Here is a 19,479-nt window from a genome sequence, read left to right as displayed (position 1 = left end):
CAACGGGCACTGACTCGGCCTCCAGTGAGAGGATTTATTGTGGGGAGTGGCGGGAGCCGGGTGTCCCTGTCCCTCCCATGGGCACGGCCCCGGCAGAGGCCCCAGGGCGGGGTCTGCCCGCGGGGGGGCCCTGCCTGCGGGGAGCCCCCGGGGCCTTCTCCGGCCGACGCAGAGCAGGGGGCAGGCCCGAACCCCTCAGGCGCGGCTGCCCCGTGCTAGAAGCCCATCCTGCCAGGCGAGGGCGGCAGCTCAGTCACGGGCCGGGCCGGGCCGGGCGCTCCCCGCTCAGCTTGCGGCGCCCTCGGCTCGGGCCCGCGCCCGCGCCCGCGCCGCCTCCGCCTCCTGCTCCAGCTCGTCCAGGAACCGCTCCTGCGACACCGAATAGAAGGTGTAACCGTCTGCGGGGGGGATTAAGGAAAAGCAGCGGGCGCGGCCCCGGAGCCCCCCGGCCCCACCCTGCCCCGGCCCCGGAGGATACAGATGCCAAACGTCACCGCGCCAATGCCGAGCGCCAGCAGCACGTTGCGGCTGCGGAGCCGGCGCTGCAGGGCGCGCTGGCGCTGGGCGTGCTCCACCTGCGCCATGAGGCGGCGCTGCTCCGGGCTGAGCCCCGGCTCCCGGGCCGGGTCGATGCGCCGCGCGAACGCCGCCGCCTCCCCGGACTCCCCGGACTCCCCGGGCGCCGCCATCTTCCCCCCCCTTCTTCGTGCGCCGACGTGACGCCACATCCGGGAGGGGCGCTGGCCAATCGGAGGGCCCGAGCGGCGCGCGCCGTCGAGTGGTTGGCTGAGGCCCAGCGCGTGCCCGTCGCGGCATCGGCGCCTGCTGATTGGCGGAGCGGGGTCACGTGACGGGAAACGGCGCTGAGGCGCTGCAGCGGCGGGAGCCGCGTCTGGCCTGGACCGGGGCCTGGACCGGGGCCTGCCCGAGCCCCCGCCCCTTCCCTTCCCCGCCACCTGCCATCGAGGGGCCGTCCCCTCCCAGTGCGGTCTTCAGGCGGCCGGGAGGAGCTGGAGGAGCCCTGTCGCGGTCTGTCCCTGTGGGGCTGGTGAAATCATTGTCCTTACGGCTTCGGCCCTGACCCGCTAAATGGGGTCTCAGGTGCCATTGGAACCCCGGGGCCGTGACTCAGGCCCCATGTTCAGTGGGGTTGCTCCTGAAATTATCGAGGACACACTGATCCATTTGGCCACGGAGAACGAGCAGTACTTGAGTGAGCTGCCGGAGCAGGCTGGGTACTTCAAAGAGACGCGGATCGTGGGTGAGGCTTAGCTACAGCAGCTCCTGGGGCAGGTGACAGCTGTACAGTGAGCTTCAGGAGACTGAAATGAGTGACTGCTGTGCTTTTTGTAGAATTTATATTCCGTCTGTCTGAAAAATGGCGCTTGGACCAATCGACACGGTACCACGCAGTGGAGTTACTTGAAAGGTAATAAGAGTCCTGAACAGCATTTCCCATTCTCTGATGTGGTTGTAGTGCCCGTGCCCTGTCCCACTCTGTCCCCCTCACACAAACCACACGACTAATGTGTGTGTTGAGGGCTTTGCCTCTTCATTCCTTTAATCCAAATTATAAATTCTGTATATAGTCTTAAGCATCCGTGGAATTGCCTTTCTTCCTTTTCCTCAGCAGACAGATCCGTTCTCTGAGCAATTGTGGGTTTTGTAGGTTCATGATCAAGCAGGTAGAGCAGATGTGTGATAACAGCAGGAACGCTAAAGGTCGTGACCAGGGGCAGAGGAGCAGCTGGAGCTCTGTGAGGGATCAGATAGCCAACACCTTTGTCCTGCGGCTCGTGTCGTGTGTCCAGCTCGCGAGCAAGCTCTCCCTGCACTACAGAGTAAGCCAGCTCAGCCTGCCCTTGCTTTAGCAGTGTGCTTAAACCTGCAGTGTATTAACCTCTCTTAAAAATAGATTTCCTTTTTGAAAGACAGTAGTGATAATGAAATGCCAAGGACATGACATTCCCTTTAGGGCAGGCAAATTCCTACTCATCCAGTAACAATTTGCTCTGTTCCCAGTGCTTGGGGGAAAAACTGCAGGAAAATCTTGGCCTGTGGTTGTCAAAAATCTTGTGTCTACAGGGGTTCACACCTGCCTGGGGATGGTTTATTGAGTGGAGGAAACCTGTGGGAAAAGTCAGAGCTGGATTTCTCATGCCAGCTCAAAGGACAGGCGGGTGAGCTGCAGGAGGAGAGAGGTGACAGGACACTTTGTTCCTACCAAGTGCTTTATTTGCCTGGAAGACATTTTGTCTCTTTTTTTTCAGAGAGTGACCAATGACACAGCTTTAAAATTTCTGCAATCCTTAAAATACTCCTACACTAAACAGGAGTTGCTGGAGTCGGAGCTTGCTGTTTTAAACACTCTGCACTTCCACATCAATGTGTCAACTCCGTTGGCCTACGTGGAATTGCTTCTGGAGGTTCTAGGTGAGAGTATCAGTCAGAGAGAACGAGAAGGAAGTTTTTTAGTAGGGTCATAGAGCTGCTGCCAATCTGAACCAAAATGTCTCATATTACAGATTTTTGCACATGGAACTGTTCAGATTGTCCAGGGCTTCACTTTTTAGATAAGAACTTTGTCCTTTGTAGAATGTGATGAATGTTGTTGGACAGCCAGTCATGACTCATTCAGTAAAAGATTAAGAGTTTAAAGGCTGTGAACCTCGTGCCAGGCCCCATTTCCTACAATCACTCACCATTTTCTTGGCTCTGGTCTGACAGCCTGAATTTCAGAGTGAAATTATATCGAGGCTCAGGGATCCTGTGGCAGAGACAGGGCAGTTGTCCTCAGAACTCTCTGTCTCTCCATAATGGTACCTGACACTCCTGATTGAATTTAGTGACCCAAAATGTGGAACTGATGGTGTGATCTCTGCCAGGATACAATGGCTGCTTGCTTCCTGCAAAACCCTTACACCAGCTGTGTGTAGAGCTACTGGACTTCTGCTACCTGACCAGAGAGACCATCTATGACACTTTGCTGAAGATCGCCATCGAAAACTCCACACCAAGCAAACTGCAGATGTAAGGGTCTTACCTGACAATGACTTAAAATAACCCTTTGGAATTAAAACCCTTAAAAAAAGCTAATAAATAGTAGCATAACTCTCATTATGCCATTTTGAGGTATGTTTAAAAAAAAAAAAAACAAACTAATTTGGGGGACATTCGTCATTGTTTCTGAATACACCAGTTCAAAGCAACATGCTTCTCCACAGCTGCTTCACGGGCAAGGAAAGTGTTTCACCTGGTTGTTGAAGTCCAGCCTTGCACTGTCACTTCCAGCTACTGGTGTTGGGCTTTGGTTGGCCTGAATAAGCCAACATATCCTGGGCATTGACAACTGCAGCAGCAGAACTGTGAAGCAGCGTTTTACACCTGAACACACTTTTCCTTCTGCAGAGCCAAGTTTTTAACAGTGAAGGAAGATTTCATGCTCTTGGCTGTTGGAGTCATCAGTACAGGTGTGTTCATCCTGAGCCCTGACCACTGGGAGCAGGTACAGTTGCTGCTGAACACGTTGGCTCTACAGGGACACAATGCCAAGGTGGTTTATCTGTTTCAGCACAGCAAGGAAACGGGTGGGGCTGCACTGGGAGTGGCATGAGGGAGGGAACACCTCTGTCTTTTTAGCAGAAAGCGCGTGGGCCTCTGTCAGAGCTGAGGGCATGGGGCAGTTCTGTGTGCAGCATGTGCTGGCACTGGTGAGTATCCTCACCTTCAGTGCTTCACAGCCAGAACAAAACTCCACAGGCAACGTTTCACTGGCAGGTAGAGAAGCAATCTCATGGGACAACTCCCTGTGAAATGCACTCATGGAGCAGTTACTCTTGTTAGTCTGTAAACTCACGGCCTTTAGCTCCTCTATCTTTTCTTTTTTTCAGGTTGTGGAGCATTTAAACTGTATCACTGGCATTACTCCACAAAGCATTCTGGAGTTCTCCTACGCTGTGGTGAGGCGCATAGTTGGCAGCACCACACCCGAGCAGCAGCACAGGAACTGTGGAGCCAAATCTCCCAAGAACAGAGTTCTGCCTCAGAAATAGAACCACCCTGTCCATCCGGTCACTGGTGCAGCAGCAGGAACTGTCACATTGCTGACAAGTCTCTCCTCTGTAACACTGCCCAGGCACGAGGGATTCTGTGACAGCCCATCAGGCACGTGTTAATTAGCAAAGCTCATCCTGCTGGGCATCGCACTCATGCTCTGAAGGGAGGCACAACAGCACCACAGCGTTTAGAAATGCCCCACAAGATTTACTGTAAGAGCTGCATCTTCTAAGTTGTGAATCTAAGTTCCCTTTGACCAAAGAGACCCCTCAGAGGAGTCGTGTTTGAAAGGTGCTGCCATGCCTGGGGCTCAGCTGGGACCGGGATCGCTGGGAGCAGCTCTCACACCCGCATTACAAACGGGGCTGTGCTGTCTCCTCTCACTGCTTTTATACAATCCCTGTCTCACCTGTGATTGTTCCCTCTCTGCCAGCACTTGGAGCCTGTTTGCTCTTGCCCTTCCACAGCCAGCAGTGCCCAGGCTGCGTGTCCCTGTGAGTGCCAGGGGTTAGTGCCAGGGGTTTGTACTGGGCAAGGCACTGCTGGCTGAAAACACGTGGAGTATGGAATAGCTTTGTTGTTTCCTCAGTGCAGCCCTGTGCAGGAACAGGCTGCAGGAGAGATTACAGTGTTAAAATGGTATCAAACCTTGTGTAAGTTCAGTAGCACAAAGAAGTGCTGATATGACTTAGAAAATACTTTATTTCAAACTGCAGTTACTCTTCAATGACCAGGCAGAGTTCTGGGAGTTTTTCCACATTATTCCCCATTTGTAATGTTCTACTTTTCCGACCTTGCATTAGCTGTAACAGAGCAGCATCAAACTCATGGTGTTCTGAAGTTTGACAGTGATTTACGTGCGTGGCCATAAACCCCAAAAATACCAGTTCAGAATCCATTTAATAGCTGAGTTTTATTCTGTTCAGCTCAATGATACAACTTTGCATATTGCTTTTCTATAAACTACTTGTAATAATGGTATTTTAAATAAAGTGTCTTGTGGATTTTTGGTATTGTAAACATTTTGTACTGGTTAATATTAAGAGACATATTAATTTGTCTTTCTCCAACACAACGCAGACACTCCACAGCTGCCAGGCCAAGTTCTGACCTCAGTTATTTGTTATAGAATTGGGATGAGACCCAGGCAAGGCCCCATTTCAGGTTAGTTAACATGAATTTTAGTGCTTTTGTCCATTGCTCTTCAGAGTTAAATTGTGTTTTAATTGAGTAAGAGCCACCACTGCCACCTGTGTCTTCAATCTTTCCTTTCTCCACGTCCATCCTGTATCACACACAAGGTTTAATTAGTGCATTCCTACTGCAAACATTTAATCTCACTATGACATCAAGCACTAAATTTTAAATCTGACATTCATGCTATCCTGTCAGAATACTTTGTTTTTAAAGGGAATTGAGCAGGCCTCAGGACTTCCCCAAGAAAGCTGGCTTTAAACTTCAATGAAACTAGCAAACACACATCATAAAGAATTGCAGATGATTTCTGAAAGCCAGGACTGGAACAGCAAGCAGTGCTAGGGGGAGCACACTGGGGTTAATTTGACAGTTTTGTGGCAATACTCACCTGTAAGGCAAACAAAACCGAGTTTCACCTTTTTCCACTTCCTCTTTGAACTGTTGCACACAGTCCAGGAATGCCACCATGGCGTGATCAAACTTATTGTCCCAGAAGAACCTCAACCCTCCAGAGCAGTACAGGGGGAGCTCCTGGAAAAGAGGTTTGTATCGGGCACACCAAGCACTTGTTTTTGATACGGTCAGTGCAGCTTTTTAACCTCACATGAAGCTTAAATTTGTCATGGGATGCTGAGAAATGGCTTGTGGCCCAGAGCAAGTGTGACTGGTTTTGTGCAAGTACCTGCCATGTGTGGGCACGTGTTCCTGACTTCCACCAATCCCCAATCAGGCCATCTACCTGCCAATCACCCCAAAGCATGCCATCTGCCTCTGGCCAGGTGTAGTGTGTCATTCAACAGTTCTGTCACTTTTATCACCGCTGGCTGGCAGCACCAGTGGCTTGATAGAGGATTAGGAGTGAGATGTTACCATGTTGGAGGAGCTGGGGCAGCCAGCTCTCCTGGACTCCACATTCACAGGGACCAAGTTTGTTTCCTGCATCCCCAGCGTGACCAGGGCTCTGGGACTCCAGCTCAATGTCCCAGGATTTGTATGGAATCTCTTACCTTGGATTTGTCCGTGAGGGACTCCAAATACGAGTGGTTGCCATAGGGGACAAGACGGTATCTGAAAAAAGGAGACAGAATTCAAAGGCACCCAAATCTGCCTGTCCTCTGGGCTGTAAGGGAACTGTGTGTGGTAGTGCATGTACCTCTGAAACTTCAGGCCCATTTTGTTGGCCAGGGCATGCAGCAGCAGCACAGTCTGCCCCCAGGCAGCGTTGATCTCGTTCCACTCCACAGGAACGCTGGGGAGACGGCCAAGTCTGAAGTTATTTATTGTGCCAAACTGCCCGCTGTGCCTGTGATAAGAGAATTATAAATAAGTGTGCTGGGCTGGGAACAGCTCCTGATAACCAAATAGGGGCTGTGTCCCACCAGCACTGCACACACAGTGCCAGCCATGCACATGGAGGGTTTGGGCCTATTCTTAACAAGTGTCTGTAAATACCAAGCACTTGTTCTCTTTTGGTTATAAAAACACAACAAAAACCCCAACCAGCCCCCCTAAGCTACCTGCTCAGTGAACCCCAATGCCAGTGTCACCACTGGCTGGCCCAGGGGTTCCCAGTGCGTTACTGGGGCTGGCGAAGGAGCCGTTTCCCAGTCCCACAGCCTGGCACACCTTACTCAGCTGCCACTCCTGGGAGGTGGCATTCATTGCTTTGCTGGGAGGTAACTGTGAGCTGGCTTGCACCTTTCCTGTCAAATGCAGTGACTTAAACAGCCTCACACTGCAGATTCCAAGAAAGTTGATGTAACATTCCAGTGTCTATGTTACCAGATGTGAAAGGTTGCGTTGAACACGTTGGTTTTCTTTAATTTATCCAACTGCATCTGGGCATAGCGCATTTGGTTGTCCACACTTTTCAGCTCATCATCCAGCTCCAGCTGTTGCCTCTTGAACTCACAGTATTCCTTCTGATACCTTAAAGCAAAAGTAAGACAAGAAGGGCTGAATGCTGGCTGCTAGATCAGGGTGACAGCTCTGCAGGCCGCTTTGGTCTGGCCACCTTTCCTTCTGCAGAGAACAAGCCACTGGAGTTTGGGCACATTTACAGGTTTCTCATGTTACAACCTCATTTATCTGTTGCCTCCAACCCCTGCCACAAGCTGCAGCTGCAGTTCACTCACTGAGCCTCCTCCTGCTCCAGCCGCTCGGCCTCTGCCCTGACTCTCTCAAAGTCCTCAGCCACAATCTTGCGGTTCTTCTCAACATCCTCCAGCTCCTGAATCAGCTGCTCCTCCTCCAGCGCCAGTTCTTTCAGTTCTGTCTGCAGCTTCTCTTTATCATCCTCGTTCATCTGTTCCAGTATCTCCAGACATCTCCTAAAGGACGACAACAGGATTACCAAAACAGGTATCCTGGTAAGTCCTGCACTGCCAGTCCCCAGTTCTGTGTCAGCCCCAAGCTCTCTGCACTGATCGTGCCTCAAGCTACAGCAGCTCTGTCTCAGGTCATCTCTGGATCACTCACTTGTAGTTCTGGCACTCGTTCTCTGTGATGTTGAGCTGTGTGTCCAGCTGGTCCAGCAGAGTGTCTGTGCACTCCTCACACAGTGGGTGATCCACATCCGTCTGCCCAGACATGATGTCAAAGAGGTCGCCAGTGACCTGCAGGAAGAGCTCACATTAGTGCAAATGAAACCACACTGCCTGCTGGTTTTCAGCAGCTTCAGTTTGCAGAAGTCTTCTTTTGCAGATCAAATATTGATTCAAATAATCTGGCTCACCAGAACTACTCACCAAACAAACCCCTGGAAAGCAAATACTACGGGAAACTTTGCAGTTTAGTTTTGCAGAGCATCAAGAAAAACTGAAGCTCCATTCCCAAGCATCTGAGTTTACCAGCTCATGACCCACTTGCCTTCAGCCTCCGGCTGAGGTTTTCCATCGTGCCACCATCCGACGCCTCTCCGATCAGTGTGAAACTGTTGGCACTTTCCGTTGACATCATTCTTGGAAAGAACGTTACTGAGGTGAGTGTCAAGGTTCATGAGGAGGCAGCTCAAGTGCCACACCTGAATCTGGGGCTGGGTCAGGGAAAAGGGAGAGCAGGAGACTGGGGCAACCCGTGTTTTAGGGGCTCTGTTGGGTTTGTGCTGACCCGCAGTTGAGGAACAATGCCCCAGGAATGTGCAGTTCTGTGTTCAAACTGCCAAGGAGCCCGAGGGCCACGGGGATCCTGCAGGGGAAACTCTAAGGGGTCACAGGAGCTCTCCCGTGTGACCTCCCCACCATCGGGGGGGGGCAGGGCATTCTCAGGCGCTGTCACAACATCGGCTCAAGCTGCGCAGAGGGAGCGGCCAGGCTCCGAGCTAGGCCATACCTGGCTGGCGGGATGAACCTCCTGGACACGCCATCCTGCCGGTTCTCCGCGAAGGCTTCCTGGGGGCAAGGAAGCATCGTTACCGGCAGGCCCGGGGGAGCTACCGCCGCACCCCACCGCGCCCAGCCCCGCCATACCTCCGTCAGGGCGCTCTCCTCTTCGTGCAGGTCCCCGGGCCTGGCAGGGGCTGCGGTCACCAGCGGGGCTGTGGGAGAGAAGGCGTCAGCCGGGCCCAGGCCTGGGCCCTTACCCCAGCGCCGGCCCCCCACCCCGCCGCGGCCCGGTACCGGTGAGCTCCTGGATGGTGAGGCGGTCAAGGACTTTGAAGGAGGTGTCGAGCTTGAGCGGCTGGCAGCATCGCTGGCACACGAAGCTGACGTGCGCGGTGCCGCCACCCGCCCGCGCTCCCTCCATCGCGCCGCCCGCGCGCGCCCCGCCATCGCCGCGCGCCGGACGTGACGCAGGCGGGGCGCGGTCCTGGCAGGGGTGCGCGGGCCGCCCGCGCCATTTTCTGTGTCCCCGCCCCGGGCGGCCGTCTGAGCGGCCAGGACCCGGCGGCGCGTGCGCGCGCGGGGTGTCACGCGGGCGGCGGGCGCGCGCGGCATTGGCGGGCGCGCGGCGTGAGGTCATTTCCGGTGTGGGCCCGGGGAAGCGGAGCGGCCCCGCGACCGGACCCGCCATGGCCTCGCTGCTCAAGGTGGACCCGGAGGTGAAGCTCAAGGTGCGCCCGCCCCGCTACTTGCCCTGCCCCCCCCTGGCCTCGCTTGGCCCGGCCCGGCCCGGCCCGGCCGCCGCCTCCGCCCCGCCGGCCCGCTCGGAGCTGGGTTGGTGCCGGCCCGGGGCGGGGCGGGCTTGGGGCCGCCCCACGGTGCCTCCCGGCCGTTCCGCCTTGGCTGCCGAGCGCGGCCCCCCCGCCCCGACGAGCCCCCGGTGTCCCCACCCCCGCCCGGCCCTGCACCGCCGGGGGGGCGGGGATGCGGCCGGCGCTGTCCCGTGGCCGAGTCGTGCCCCTGCGGAGCGTGGCCGCTGGCCCGGGGCGGCCCGGCGGATCCTCCACCCCGGCGCGAGGCACGCGGGTTCCAGTTCCCCGCAGCGCCCGGAGTCCGGGGCGGGCGGACAGAGCCGCTCCCGGCGCCCCCGGGCAGCTCCCGCTCGGTATTCGCAGACTCCTCCCGTTCTCCGCCTTTCCCGGGAGAGCGGGAGCTGGGCTGGGAGGGTCATGCGGCTGCCGGGCTCGGTGCGCGGCCTCCCCGGGCCCCGCTGGTCAAGAGCGACCCTGACCTGTCCCTGTTTCACTCTGCAGGTTGACTCCTTCAGGGAGCGGATCACGAGTGAGGTGAGTCGAGCAGGAAAGAGGTTTTTGGCCATGTCTTTCTGACAGACTGGATTGCCGGCTGAGCCTGCCCTGGAAGCTTAGCAACACCTGGGCATCAGTCACCCACTGCAGTGAGGTTCCAGAGCCTCGTGGCTCTCTTCTCACCCGGGCGTTGTTTGGTCTTGGCAGCAGGAAGAACTTGAATTCTCTCTGTTTCCTGCTCGTGGGCAGATGATTTCCCTGGTGTTCCTGCCTGCTGGTGGGAGCTGTGTGGCCTTAGTTTCACATCGCTGTTTGTTCTTTCTTTCTCAGGCTGAAGACCTCGTAGCAAACTTTTTTCCAAAGAAGCTGTTAGAGCTCGATGGGTTCCTTAAGGTAGGGTGTGCCTTGTGCTCTGTGTCCTTTTCCATTTTCAGCTGTGTGTTGAAAGGGATGTGGCAGGTCTCCTCACAGCTGCTTTCTGTGTGTGTCACCTTGTTGCAGAGACACGAGGCAGCAGCTAGTGGCTCACATGCACTGCAGTGCTGTTGGCTCTGGAGGGGGTGCTGCATTTTGCAGTTTTCTTTGTGTGATCTCTCACATTTGTCTTTCTACACATTCCCCAGTGGGCTGTCCCTGGCAGTCCTGGGGTCTCACACAGACACCAATAGCTGACCGTGGCTCCTGGGTGGGGGGGTCACAGCCTATTGCTAGGCCTTTTGTTTTCATTCATCCTAATTTTAAAGTTGGACAAGAGGGAGGTCTGAATCTTTTGTCTTCTCACGGTGTTTGGTGTGGCAGAATTTGTTAGTTCGTAATTAAATAAGAAATCTGCTTTATTTTCCAGGAACCCATCCTGAACATTCATGATCTTACTCAGATCCATTCGGACATGAACCTCCCAGTGCCTGACCCAATTCTTCTCACCAACAGCCATGATGGACTGGATGGGGTAAGGTTACTCTCTTGGCTGTGATCCCAGCTTCTATTAAAACTGCATGGTTTGCTCTGTGCTGGGGTAGGATGTTCTTATTTAACAACAGGCCTTGGCCCAGAGGCTTTTAGAGATTGATCTCTTGAGCCTGGGAAGTCTGCTGGAGGTAACACTGCTCTGCAGTCCTTCTTGGGCTTTAAGGAAGAGTGCTTAGAAACCAGGAGCATGGCAGGGCTCTAAGTTTTCCTTTTTTCCTTTGCAACACCTTTACAGCTTACGACTAGTTTGTGAGTAAAACATTTTGTATATTTTAGCCAAATATGAAAAAGAGGAAGCTGGAAGACCACGAAGAGACCTTTCAGGGTAAGAATCCCCAAGCCCCTTGTATTGCTGCCTGCCCCCTGAACCGCTGCACTGAGCCTTGGGGATGCAAATCATGTGAGCCCCACTTACCCTGCCCTGACAGCAGCTGCTGCTCATACAGGCCAGAGCCTGACCTCCAGATGTCTTGATGTGGAGGAGTCAGGTTCCAACTCTTAGAAGCATAATTAGTACTTCTCTGACAGACATAACTAGTACTTGGCTTGAACTTGGCCTCCTGACAGAGGCAGCTGATCTCCTGGTGGCTCTGTGCAGTTCCTCTCTTTGTCTGGAAGAAGATTCCAGGCTTTGGATTAAGCTGAGACAGAAACTTCTTGTACATGTGCACCAGGAAAACCCTTTGTGCTCAGCCTCAGCATCCATGAGCTCTTCAGTCTCATCCTGCTCTGTGTTTTCTCTTTTCCTTCCCTTGTGGTAACTGCTGTTATCCCATGTCCCGTTTCCCCTTCCCTACAGGTAGCCATAGCCTGGCTCAGTCCCTTTCTGGCCTTTGTGGGAGATGAGGCTCAGGTGACCCCTCGGTCCGACCGTGGCGCGACCGTTCCCGCGAGTCGCTCATGCTGGGGTTTGTCTCTGCTGCAGGTACCAAAGTGTTTGTGATGCCCAATGGGATGCTGAAGAGCAACCAGCAGCTGGTGGACATCATCGAGAAAGTGAAACCAGAAATCAGGCTGCTCATTGAGAAGTGCAATACGGTGGGTGTGAGCCTGGAGTAAGGGGAGGTAGCAGGGTGGTTTTACTCCTGGTGAGGGGACGCTTTGAAAGGAGCGGGTCCCTCTGTGCCGTAGATGAGGAAAAGCAGGGCTTTGCCCTGTCTGACAGTGGCTGGGAGGCAGGTGAAACCCTTGGGGAGCTCCGTTGTTCACCTGAAGGAGAAGGATGTCGGTTCTCAGGCCTCATGAGGCTTTGCTTTGCCCTTCTTTTGCACAGGCATGGGCTCCTGCCAAGAGCTCCTTTGGCATGGTGAGGAGAGCTTCCCATGGGAAGCTGGGCCTCTGCTGGCTTGCATGGCATCCCAGGCATGTGGGAAGTGATCTTGGTAGTGTTATAGGTACATAAGGGACCTGCAGCCAGCTGTGTGGCAAAGGCAGGGTCCTGGGAGGCTTTTACTGACATTGCTGAGAGCAGTCTTTGCACAGGTGTTGGCATTGGTCAGCATTGTGGTCTCTCCACTGCAGGTCAAAATGTGGGTGCAGCTTCTCATTCCCAGGATAGAGGATGGGAACAACTTCGGTGTTTCTATTCAGGTGAGGCACTGCTCTGTGGTCCAGGGTCTTGGATCTCTGGGGTTCCTCTGAATCTTTCAGTTCATGGTGTCCAGCAGCTGCAGTCATGGAGTTGGTTTAGGTTTTAAAACCCAAACCTGAGCTTGATGTGGTGCTGCTGAGACATTGTTTTCCGAGCCCTGAAGGCCAGCTGCAGCCTCCTGGAGCTAATAGCTTCCTTGTCTTCCTTGCAGGAAGAAACAGTTGCTGAGCTCCGGACTGTGGAGAGCGAGGCAGCATCTTACCTGGACCAGATTTCTAGGTAGGCATGCAAGAACAGACTTCTTTTTTGGGATCTCCTTGGAAAAGGAATGTGTTTGGGAAAGGTCCCCCAGCTGCTGTGACAGGGCAGCTTGGACCTGAAAACAATCCTGGTGCTGTTTACCTGAGCTTTAGTCTCTCCCTTTTCCTGCCAGATACTATATTACAAGAGCAAAGTTGGTTTCCAAAATAGCCAAGTACCCTCATGTGGTAAGTCACCGGGGACATGGAGATTTGCATGTTTATGCTGCTGCTTCTTGGGACTCTTTGAGCTGCTTTGTCACCATCTTTTTTGAGCTGAGGGTCCTGGGGGAAGAGGAGGGGGGATTATACAAGGATTGAGGGCAGCAAGCTGCAGCGGGGGGTTCCTTTGTGGAGGGCAGGACCCTCCCTGAGAGGGTGGGAGGCTGAGCTGAGCTGAGCTGGGCCGCTGAGCCGCGTCTGCTCTCGGCAGGAGGACTATCGCCGCACCGTGACGGAGATCGACGAGAAGGAGTACATTAGTCTGCGCCTCATCATTTCAGAGCTGAGAAATCAATATGTAAGTGGAAACACAGAGCTCACACTGGCTCCTCGTGCAGCACTGGAGAGCCCTTGTGATCCTGCTGCTGCTTGTCTCCCCTTTCCCCCTGAGCACGTCCACTCCTGGCAGGAAGCCTGCCTGCTTCCTGCTTTTGCTCCAGCGGGACGAGCCAACTGTTGCTTCTCCACCATCTCCTAGAGATGCAGATGTTTCCAGCAGTGTTCACAGGGCCCTAGTGCAAAATATTCTTGCCCCCTCTGTGGGAACCTGATCCTAAGCTCTTCATACAGTACGAGCCAATCCTAGGGTTTCTGAATAAATGTTTTTGGTATTACATGTACTGGCTGAAGGAAGCCCTTACCTTAACCAGGTGTGTGGTTGAGGGGGGTGCCAAGGAGAGTGGTGCTGCTGTGGTAACCAGTGCTTATGGTGAAAGCTGGATGGCTTCCTGTCTGAGTCCTGTTCTTCCTTTTTGCAGGTCACTTTGCATGACATGATCCTTAAAAACATTGAGAAGATCAAGAGGCCTCGGAGCAGCAATGCTGAGACCCTCTATTAAGTGTCAACGTTTGAACTTGAGAACTGTTCAGTCAACTAAAGACCGTCATTGCCTTGGTTTGTTACGTGACTATCGAGATGGGAAACTGGCTGGAAATAGTATTGCATTCTTAGTTAAACTCTAAAGAAATTCTTGCCTAGTTCTGTGATTGGTTTTGTTCAGGTCTCAGGAGCTCTCCCTCTTCCTCTAGTCACTGGTAGTAGAGGCCATGCTGCATTGGACGCCCCAGAGGCTGCTGCAGCCAGGCAGGGACATTCCTTCATGCCTTGCTTCCTACCTGAGTGGGAACACTATAGACCAAGCCCTTGTCCTGTCCCATCTCTTGTCTGGTGGCTGCACTGGGGTCTCTGGGAGCAGGGCAGACAGCCCAGCACGACGGCAGGCCTGGCAGTGCCACAGCAGGGAAGCTCTGTCCCCACTGCCGGCTGTGGCCAGGCCCCTCTGCCACCAGCTCTGCACTGACCAGGGACCCTGCCCCTTGGCAGCTGTGCTCTGATGCCACTGAGCCATCTGCACTCCCTTTCTTGCTCTCTCCTGGCTCAGCAGAGCCTGCCCCATAGGTCTCTGCCTCACCAGTTCTGTCTGGATCGGTGCAGAGCAAATGCTTGGAGCTAGAGCTGGTGCTGTCCTGGCTGTCATGAGCTCAGGTGGCTTCTGCCATTTGACTAGAGCCACTTTCTTGGCTAAAACCAACGTTCTTTCACATACGTCCCGGTTGCCCCTTCAGCATGAGTTGCTTTTGCCTGGGCTGAGGGAAGGGACGGGCTGGAGATCTGATGCTAAAGTCCTAAAATATCTCTGCATGTGATCAGACTGAGCCCCCCTGTCCCTGGCAGTGCTCCCCGGTGCCTGGGCAGAGCAGACTGGCTGCCACAGCTGGCTGCCACAGCTGGTGCTTGACGGTGAGGGTGGCTGATACCCACCTGGTACCTTGCAGACCTTGCAGTCTTTCCCCTGCAAAGGGCACGCTCCCGTGCCTCGTGACTCCTCTAAGCTGCCAGAACATTTCGTGGTCCATTACAAACCCCTTTGGAAATGACTGGTTGTATTGCGTCAGTTTTTGTGTGTGGCAAGTGGGCCCATAACGCTGCAGGCTTCAAAATTTTCTTATTTATAGTATTTCTACTTAAGTCCCTAATCAGGGAACGTTAAATCATTTGTTTCAGGAACTCGCTGTTTCGCAGGTCTCGCTGTTACACCTGTATATTCTTATTGTGCAGTAGCCTTAAGAGTTGTGTTAATCTCATTGTAACAACAGTGACAAATGGAATGAACTTTCTTCCCTTATTTTTTTTACTTTGTTTTTAGTTTTTTGGGTTTTTTTCTGCTTCCACATCTAAGAGCCATGTTGTCTCTTGCTGGTTTCCCAGGGATTTGCCCAGAGTGCGGCGGGCTGCTGGCCCTTGCTATAGACTCTTTTGTTGTTGTTTGTAGTAAGTCAACTCTTAGTCTTCCCGCTAATAAATATTCAGTAACAAACCAACTGCGTTGAGCTGCTGTCTGGGAGCAGCACTTCCCCTTGTGTTTCTTTGTATTGATTCCTTTCAATTTGTTCAGCTTTCTTTGCCAGTTGAATGTATGTAAACTTTTACCATGTCAAGAAATTAAAATAAGGTACTTGGAATTCTTTCAAGGCAGCCCCCTGTGTGTGATGCTGGGCTCTTAAGCCATGCAGTTTTAGTGTCCAGTTCTGGTTCTGCCTTTCTCACGTTCAGTTGCTCCTTCCCTTCATTCTCCTCATTCCTCTTTTTGACTGTGTTATAAACTAGCCTGCTGTGTAGGTTGTTTCTGTTCCTTCAGCATGCCTCACATTGGGCATGATTTTGCCCGTGGGCTTGGGTTTGATGGAATCTGTTCCATCCCAGCCAAGAAGTGGGACTTGGGCCATCCCAGTTCAAACAGATAAGGGGACGTTGCATGGTGTTTCTCAGCCTGCAGTTGCTCCAGGGTTTCTCTGCCAGGCAGGTTCTTCTGGGCAGGTGTCTCTGGGCTGTCCTGGATGCAGCACCCAGCATCTCTGTGGGGCACAGAGTCTGTTGCTCCTGGCTGCTCCATGCATGTGGTACCCAAGGAGAGGCAGCTGCTCTGCTGTCCCCAGCCACAGTGCCCTCTGCTCTTCTGGGGATCATCCTGTTCCTGCCTTCCCTCCATGCCACAGCACAGAGGCCTCTTGAGGAGCACTTGAGGCTTTCCTGAGTGTCCTGCCCCCAGCTGCAGGGCTGCAGCCCCCATGAGCCAGCCCCTGGTGCAGGGTTCGGTGCCTGCTTGGGGTTGTGCCTGTCCTGGCCACGGTGCTACTAGGCAGGGTCTGTGACTCGCCCTGGGAGCAGCCGCTGCAGACCGGGGCTCCCAGCTGTGGCACCTCCGGCTGCCCAGGAACAGGAGCAGCCACTTGTGCAGGGAAGTTCCTGTGGTGTGGGAAAGCCCTGCAGGTGCCTGACCTGTGCAGGGAAGGGGCAGTGAGCTGCAAACAGGTCTCAGGGCCAAGGTGGCTGGAGCAGAGCCCAAAGGAAGGACTCGCTGGCAGGACTTGATGTGGTGCAGCATGAGGGGCTCCTCCTCACTGCAGTCAAACAAACTGAACTCCCAGGGAGGCAGCGCCAGCAGTCCCCTGGAAGGATGGAGCATCCAGGACAATTGTCTTGGCAGGTGCTGGCAGGGAGTGGGGTTCATCCGTGGGAGCAGGGGAGGGTTTGTTTTTGTCTGTGATCCCAGCGAGTCTGGCAGCAGTCACAGTGTGCAGTCAGGGCTCCGCTTCACCGGTCCTTGAGACATCCCAGCTTCAATGCGGGGCAGGAGGATAAAGGCTCAGCAGTTGTGTGCAGCCACAGGCGCTGCCGGCAGCACAGCTGGCATGGAGGAAGGGTCAGGCAGGTTCCACTGTTGTGCTTTGCATAAGCTGACCCCATGAGGTGAGGCACTGGGAGTGGGAGCTTTCTGAAGTCTGAGCTCTGGTTTGGGGCTCGCTCAAGCCTTGCCAGTGTTGGAAGTGTTGGCAGGGGTTTTCTGTGCTGTGCCCTTTCCCCAGCTGTCGCAGTTGCTGTCTCAGAGTTTCCCCAAGCCAAAACCTGTCTGTGTCTGGTTTGGGTTTCAGTAAATTTCAGATGCTATTTTTTGCCACCTCTACCTTTCTGTGTGTGTGAAAAACAGCACTCCCATCTCCCTTTGTTGGGGAACGTGGGCAATTCGGCAAATAAAAGATGGGCAGTGCCTAAAAGCAACCACGTAGCCAAAATAAAACATGGGTAGGATGTGAATTCTCCATATGGGATGTGGGTCAGTGATGGGCTGATCTTGCTGGGGAACTGGCATGTGGGAAGCAGTACGTGCGCTGAGCAGGTCATAAACAAGTTATGCTGCTGTTACGGAGACGTGCAATTTCTCTAATTCTAGGTTAGCTTTAGGCTGTTGCAGGCTCCTTTTGGAGAGGGTGCACGAGCAGTTCCATGGTGTGCGTGGCCCCCAAAGGTCCCTCATTGCTTTTCATCAGGCAGTTATTGACACAGGTTCTGGCTGTGCAGGCTTAGTTAATTACTCTGCTTCCTGAAATTCCTGCTGTAAGATGAAGGTGGATTTAGGGCTGTTTTGTTTATTCTGAAACAGAGCTCTAAACCAGAGCTGGAAAAGTCCAGCAGAAGTAGACAGTACTAAAAAATCCAGTATCAGACATGGCTTCCATGGGACAGGCTCTGCAGTGGGGCAGAGGCAGTGCAGAAAGCTGCCATCCTTATCCAGCAGCCCTGGGGTGTTTGCTGTGCTTGGTTTGTCGTGGGGTTGTCAGTACAGATTAGGGTTTCTCTTTCTTTCCAAGCCCCCAACATGCAGAGAACCAGGAGTGTTCCCACACTCTATTTTCGGATCTCTCCCAGCCCAGCTGCAGGGTTGAGTTGTGATTTGTGGGGCAGGAAGGCCTGTGGAGTTTTCTTAAACTACTGCTGTGCTGCTTGGAAAAGGCCCTTCTGTAATTGCAGCCTGTGCCGTGGCTTTGAGGGCCTCAGGATGCAAACCCAAGAGGCAAAATCAAACCTGAATGATCTGCTCTTTGTGTACTTCTTAAAGGAAAGGTCCACATGAGCTTTGTGGAGGTTCCGCCGCAGTCTCCCCTTGGCTGTGCCGGTGTGTGTGGCAGCAGAGCACTTGTTCCATTCCTGGGAGCAGCAGGTGTGTCCTGGCTGTGCTCCACAGCTGACCCAGGGCAGCAGTGCTTCTGCTGTGTGCTCCTAGTGAAATGGGCACCATGTTCCAGGCCTACACCAAAAGGGAATTTTTCTTTCAAGCCTAACCCCAGGTAATCCTCGAATCCTCACTGACTTCATGGGTTGAAAGACTGACTTGGAAATGAGCGCTGCTTTGCCTGATTTGGGGTTGCTCAGATGCGTTCAATTCTGCCGCTGTGAGCTGATGAGAGCAGGTACTTCAGCACAGCTCTGTTCTTTTCTGTCCTGTCCCTGCCCATTGCTGTGTCCGTGCTGCAGTGAGCCCCTTTGCTGGCACTGTGACTACATGAAGCAAGTGCTGTGGCTCTGAGGCTCTCCTGGCGTGGCAGCTGGTGAGGCAGAGCCCTGTGTGCTGGCACAGAGAGCATGTCTCTGGCCTCACAGCTGCAGCCTGTCCTGAAGAAGGCTGAGGCTGCCAGTGGTGGTGAGGATAATGGAGTGTGACCCACGACAACGTGGCCTTCTGCCTCCCAGCCTGGTGTCTGGCATGGCCAGAGGACCACAGAGGGGCTGTGCCCCAGGCAGGATCTGGCACAGAGGAAGAACCAGGGGCTGGTGGGAGCTGTCTCCCATCAGGAAACTGACAGGAGGAAGAGAAGGCGAGGGTGAGGTGAGGTGAGGCTGGCAGCAGGAGTGGAAATATTGGGTTGAATCTCCAGCCCTGGTTCTCTTGGATGCCGTGACCTACTCAGCACCAGCTCCGGGACTGTAGCCAAGGTGGTGCGAGCATCTGCTGCGTGGCAGGATGGAGCACCAAGTCCTTCTGGCTGCCTTGTTCTGCCAGTGCCTTCAAACAGTGCTGTGAGGCCAGCAGGGACTGTCGTTGGGGTGGCAGAGGGCAGCTGTGGCTGCCCAGCCTGGGCACTCTGGCTGGCAGCACTGATAGCAGGCACTGCCCTCAGCTGCTGCTGGGTGCACATTCAGGATCTCTCTGTCTTTGAGAGAACCTCTTGGGAGCTGCACCTCAGTTTATCTGTGAATTGGAGGGAGAGACAAGGGCTGGATGATCCTGTGACAGTACAGTGCTGGGGATTAATTGGCTCAGAGCTGTTCTAAGGTGCAAACTAAGAGCTGGTTGTTCACAGCACGTTGGGGCCTGATTCTCCTCCTGAACTACATCTCCATGCCTGCCAAAGTTTTTCTACTGCTACACAGAAGGATGTGTTTTCAGCAGAGGCTTCCATGTGGAAGACTTAAAAAAATTAAATAAAAAGTAACTCCAAGCTTGGAATGGTGCTGCCAGGGAGAATGTTTACAAGGAAGCAGCCTGATAAACAAGGAAAATCGGTGAGTTGTAAAGAGGTGAAACTGTACAGTGTGGCAACAATTCCCAGCTTGTCAGAGCCTCACAGTGGTCACAGCCACCTCAGGCTGACTGCAGGATCTCCGTTTTTACAGGCAGCCTCAGGAAGCCAGGCTGGACTGAAAAAGTAACAGAATTATGTGGAACTTGTCTGAGTCA

At 53.8% G+C, this 19,479-nt stretch overlaps 4 protein-coding genes across 5 annotated transcripts; 2 read left to right on the top strand and 2 right to left on the bottom strand.

Moving 5' to 3' along the window:
• Positions 1–26: 26 nt before the first annotated feature.
• COA3 (cytochrome c oxidase assembly factor 3) lies at positions 27–706 on the bottom strand. Its single transcript, XM_082297305.1, has 2 exons — positions 479–706; positions 27–398 (listed from the first exon to the last, which is right to left on the bottom strand). The coding sequence occupies exons 1-2, from the start codon at positions 687–689 to the stop codon at positions 286–288; spliced, it is 324 nt and encodes a 107-aa protein (XP_082153431.1). The 5' UTR covers positions 690–706; the 3' UTR covers positions 27–285.
• A 305-nt stretch (positions 707–1,011) lies between these two features.
• Positions 1,012–4,196, top strand: CNTD1 (cyclin N-terminal domain containing 1). Its single transcript, XM_082297144.1, has 7 exons — positions 1,012–1,261; positions 1,354–1,429; positions 1,670–1,841; positions 2,271–2,433; positions 2,886–3,030; positions 3,409–3,505; positions 3,891–4,196. The coding sequence occupies exons 1-7, from the start codon at positions 1,090–1,092 to the stop codon at positions 4,050–4,052; spliced, it is 987 nt and encodes a 328-aa protein (XP_082153270.1). The 5' UTR covers positions 1,012–1,089; the 3' UTR covers positions 4,053–4,196.
• A 13-nt stretch (positions 4,197–4,209) lies between these two features.
• BECN1 (beclin 1) lies at positions 4,210–9,026 on the bottom strand. 2 transcript variants are annotated; one of them, XM_082297142.1, is made up of 11 exons: positions 8,871–9,026; positions 8,721–8,788; positions 8,584–8,642; positions 8,122–8,212; positions 7,732–7,868; positions 7,389–7,583; positions 7,036–7,182; positions 6,407–6,556; positions 6,261–6,321; positions 5,642–5,784; positions 4,212–5,341 (listed from the first exon to the last, which is right to left on the bottom strand). In XM_082297142.1, the coding sequence occupies exons 1-11, from the start codon at positions 8,995–8,997 to the stop codon at positions 5,173–5,175; spliced, it is 1,347 nt and encodes a 448-aa protein (XP_082153268.1). In that variant the 5' UTR covers positions 8,998–9,026; the 3' UTR covers positions 4,212–5,172. The 2 variants fall into 2 exon arrangements, with proteins under 2 accessions (XP_082153267.1, XP_082153268.1); XM_082297141.1 differs by having other exon boundaries at positions 4,210–5,341; positions 8,584–8,788.
• A 169-nt stretch (positions 9,027–9,195) lies between these two features.
• Positions 9,196–15,390, top strand: PSME3 (proteasome activator subunit 3). Its single transcript, XM_082297592.1, has 11 exons — positions 9,196–9,304; positions 9,887–9,919; positions 10,211–10,273; positions 10,725–10,829; positions 11,126–11,174; positions 11,775–11,887; positions 12,371–12,439; positions 12,652–12,719; positions 12,874–12,928; positions 13,173–13,259; positions 13,720–15,390. Exons 1-11 carry the CDS (start codon positions 9,263–9,265, stop codon positions 13,798–13,800), a joined length of 765 nt encoding a protein of 254 aa, XP_082153718.1. The 5' UTR covers positions 9,196–9,262; the 3' UTR covers positions 13,801–15,390.
• The last annotated feature ends 4,089 nt before the right edge of the window (positions 15,391–19,479 follow it).

This window comes from Coloeus monedula (genome assembly GCF_965178545.1).
Source record: "Coloeus monedula genome assembly, chromosome: 26".
Taxonomy (NCBI): Eukaryota; Metazoa; Chordata; class Aves; order Passeriformes; family Corvidae; genus Coloeus; species Coloeus monedula.
The sequence above is the reverse complement of the archived record's forward strand: the minus strand, read 5'-3'. Positions and strand labels throughout refer to the sequence as shown.

Coding starts and splice junctions, on each gene's coding strand:
- COA3 (XM_082297305.1), bottom strand. CDS start 689: ATGGCGGCGCCCGGGGAGTCCGGGGAGTCCGGGGAGGCGGCGGCGTTC. Junction 399..478: donor CGCGGTGACGTTTGGCATCT/GTATCCTCCGGG, acceptor TCCCCCCCGCAG/ACGGTTACACCTTCTATTCG.
- CNTD1 (XM_082297144.1), top strand. CDS start 1,090: ATGGGGTCTCAGGTGCCATTGGAACCCCGGGGCCGTGACTCAGGCCCC. Junction 1,262..1,353: donor CAAAGAGACGCGGATCGTGG/GTGAGGCTTAGC, acceptor TGCTTTTTGTAG/AATTTATATTCCGTCTGTCT. Junction 3,506..3,890: donor GCCCTGACCACTGGGAGCAG/GTACAGTTGCTG, acceptor TCTTTTTTTCAG/GTTGTGGAGCATTTAAACTG.
- BECN1 (XM_082297141.1), bottom strand. CDS start 8,997: ATGGAGGGAGCGCGGGCGGGTGGCGGCACCGCGCACGTCAGCTTCGTG. Junction 8,789..8,870: donor CACCATCCAGGAGCTCACCG/GTACCGGGCCGC, acceptor TCTCTCCCACAG/CCCCGCTGGTGACCGCAGCC. Junction 6,322..6,406: donor ATGGGCCTGAAGTTTCAGAG/GTACATGCACTA, acceptor TCCTTTTTTCAG/ATACCGTCTTGTCCCCTATG.
- PSME3 (XM_082297592.1), top strand. CDS start 9,263: ATGGCCTCGCTGCTCAAGGTGGACCCGGAGGTGAAGCTCAAG. Junction 10,274..10,724: donor AGCTCGATGGGTTCCTTAAG/GTAGGGTGTGCC, acceptor TTTATTTTCCAG/GAACCCATCCTGAACATTCA. Junction 10,830..11,125: donor GCCATGATGGACTGGATGGG/GTAAGGTTACTC, acceptor TGTATATTTTAG/CCAAATATGAAAAAGAGGAA.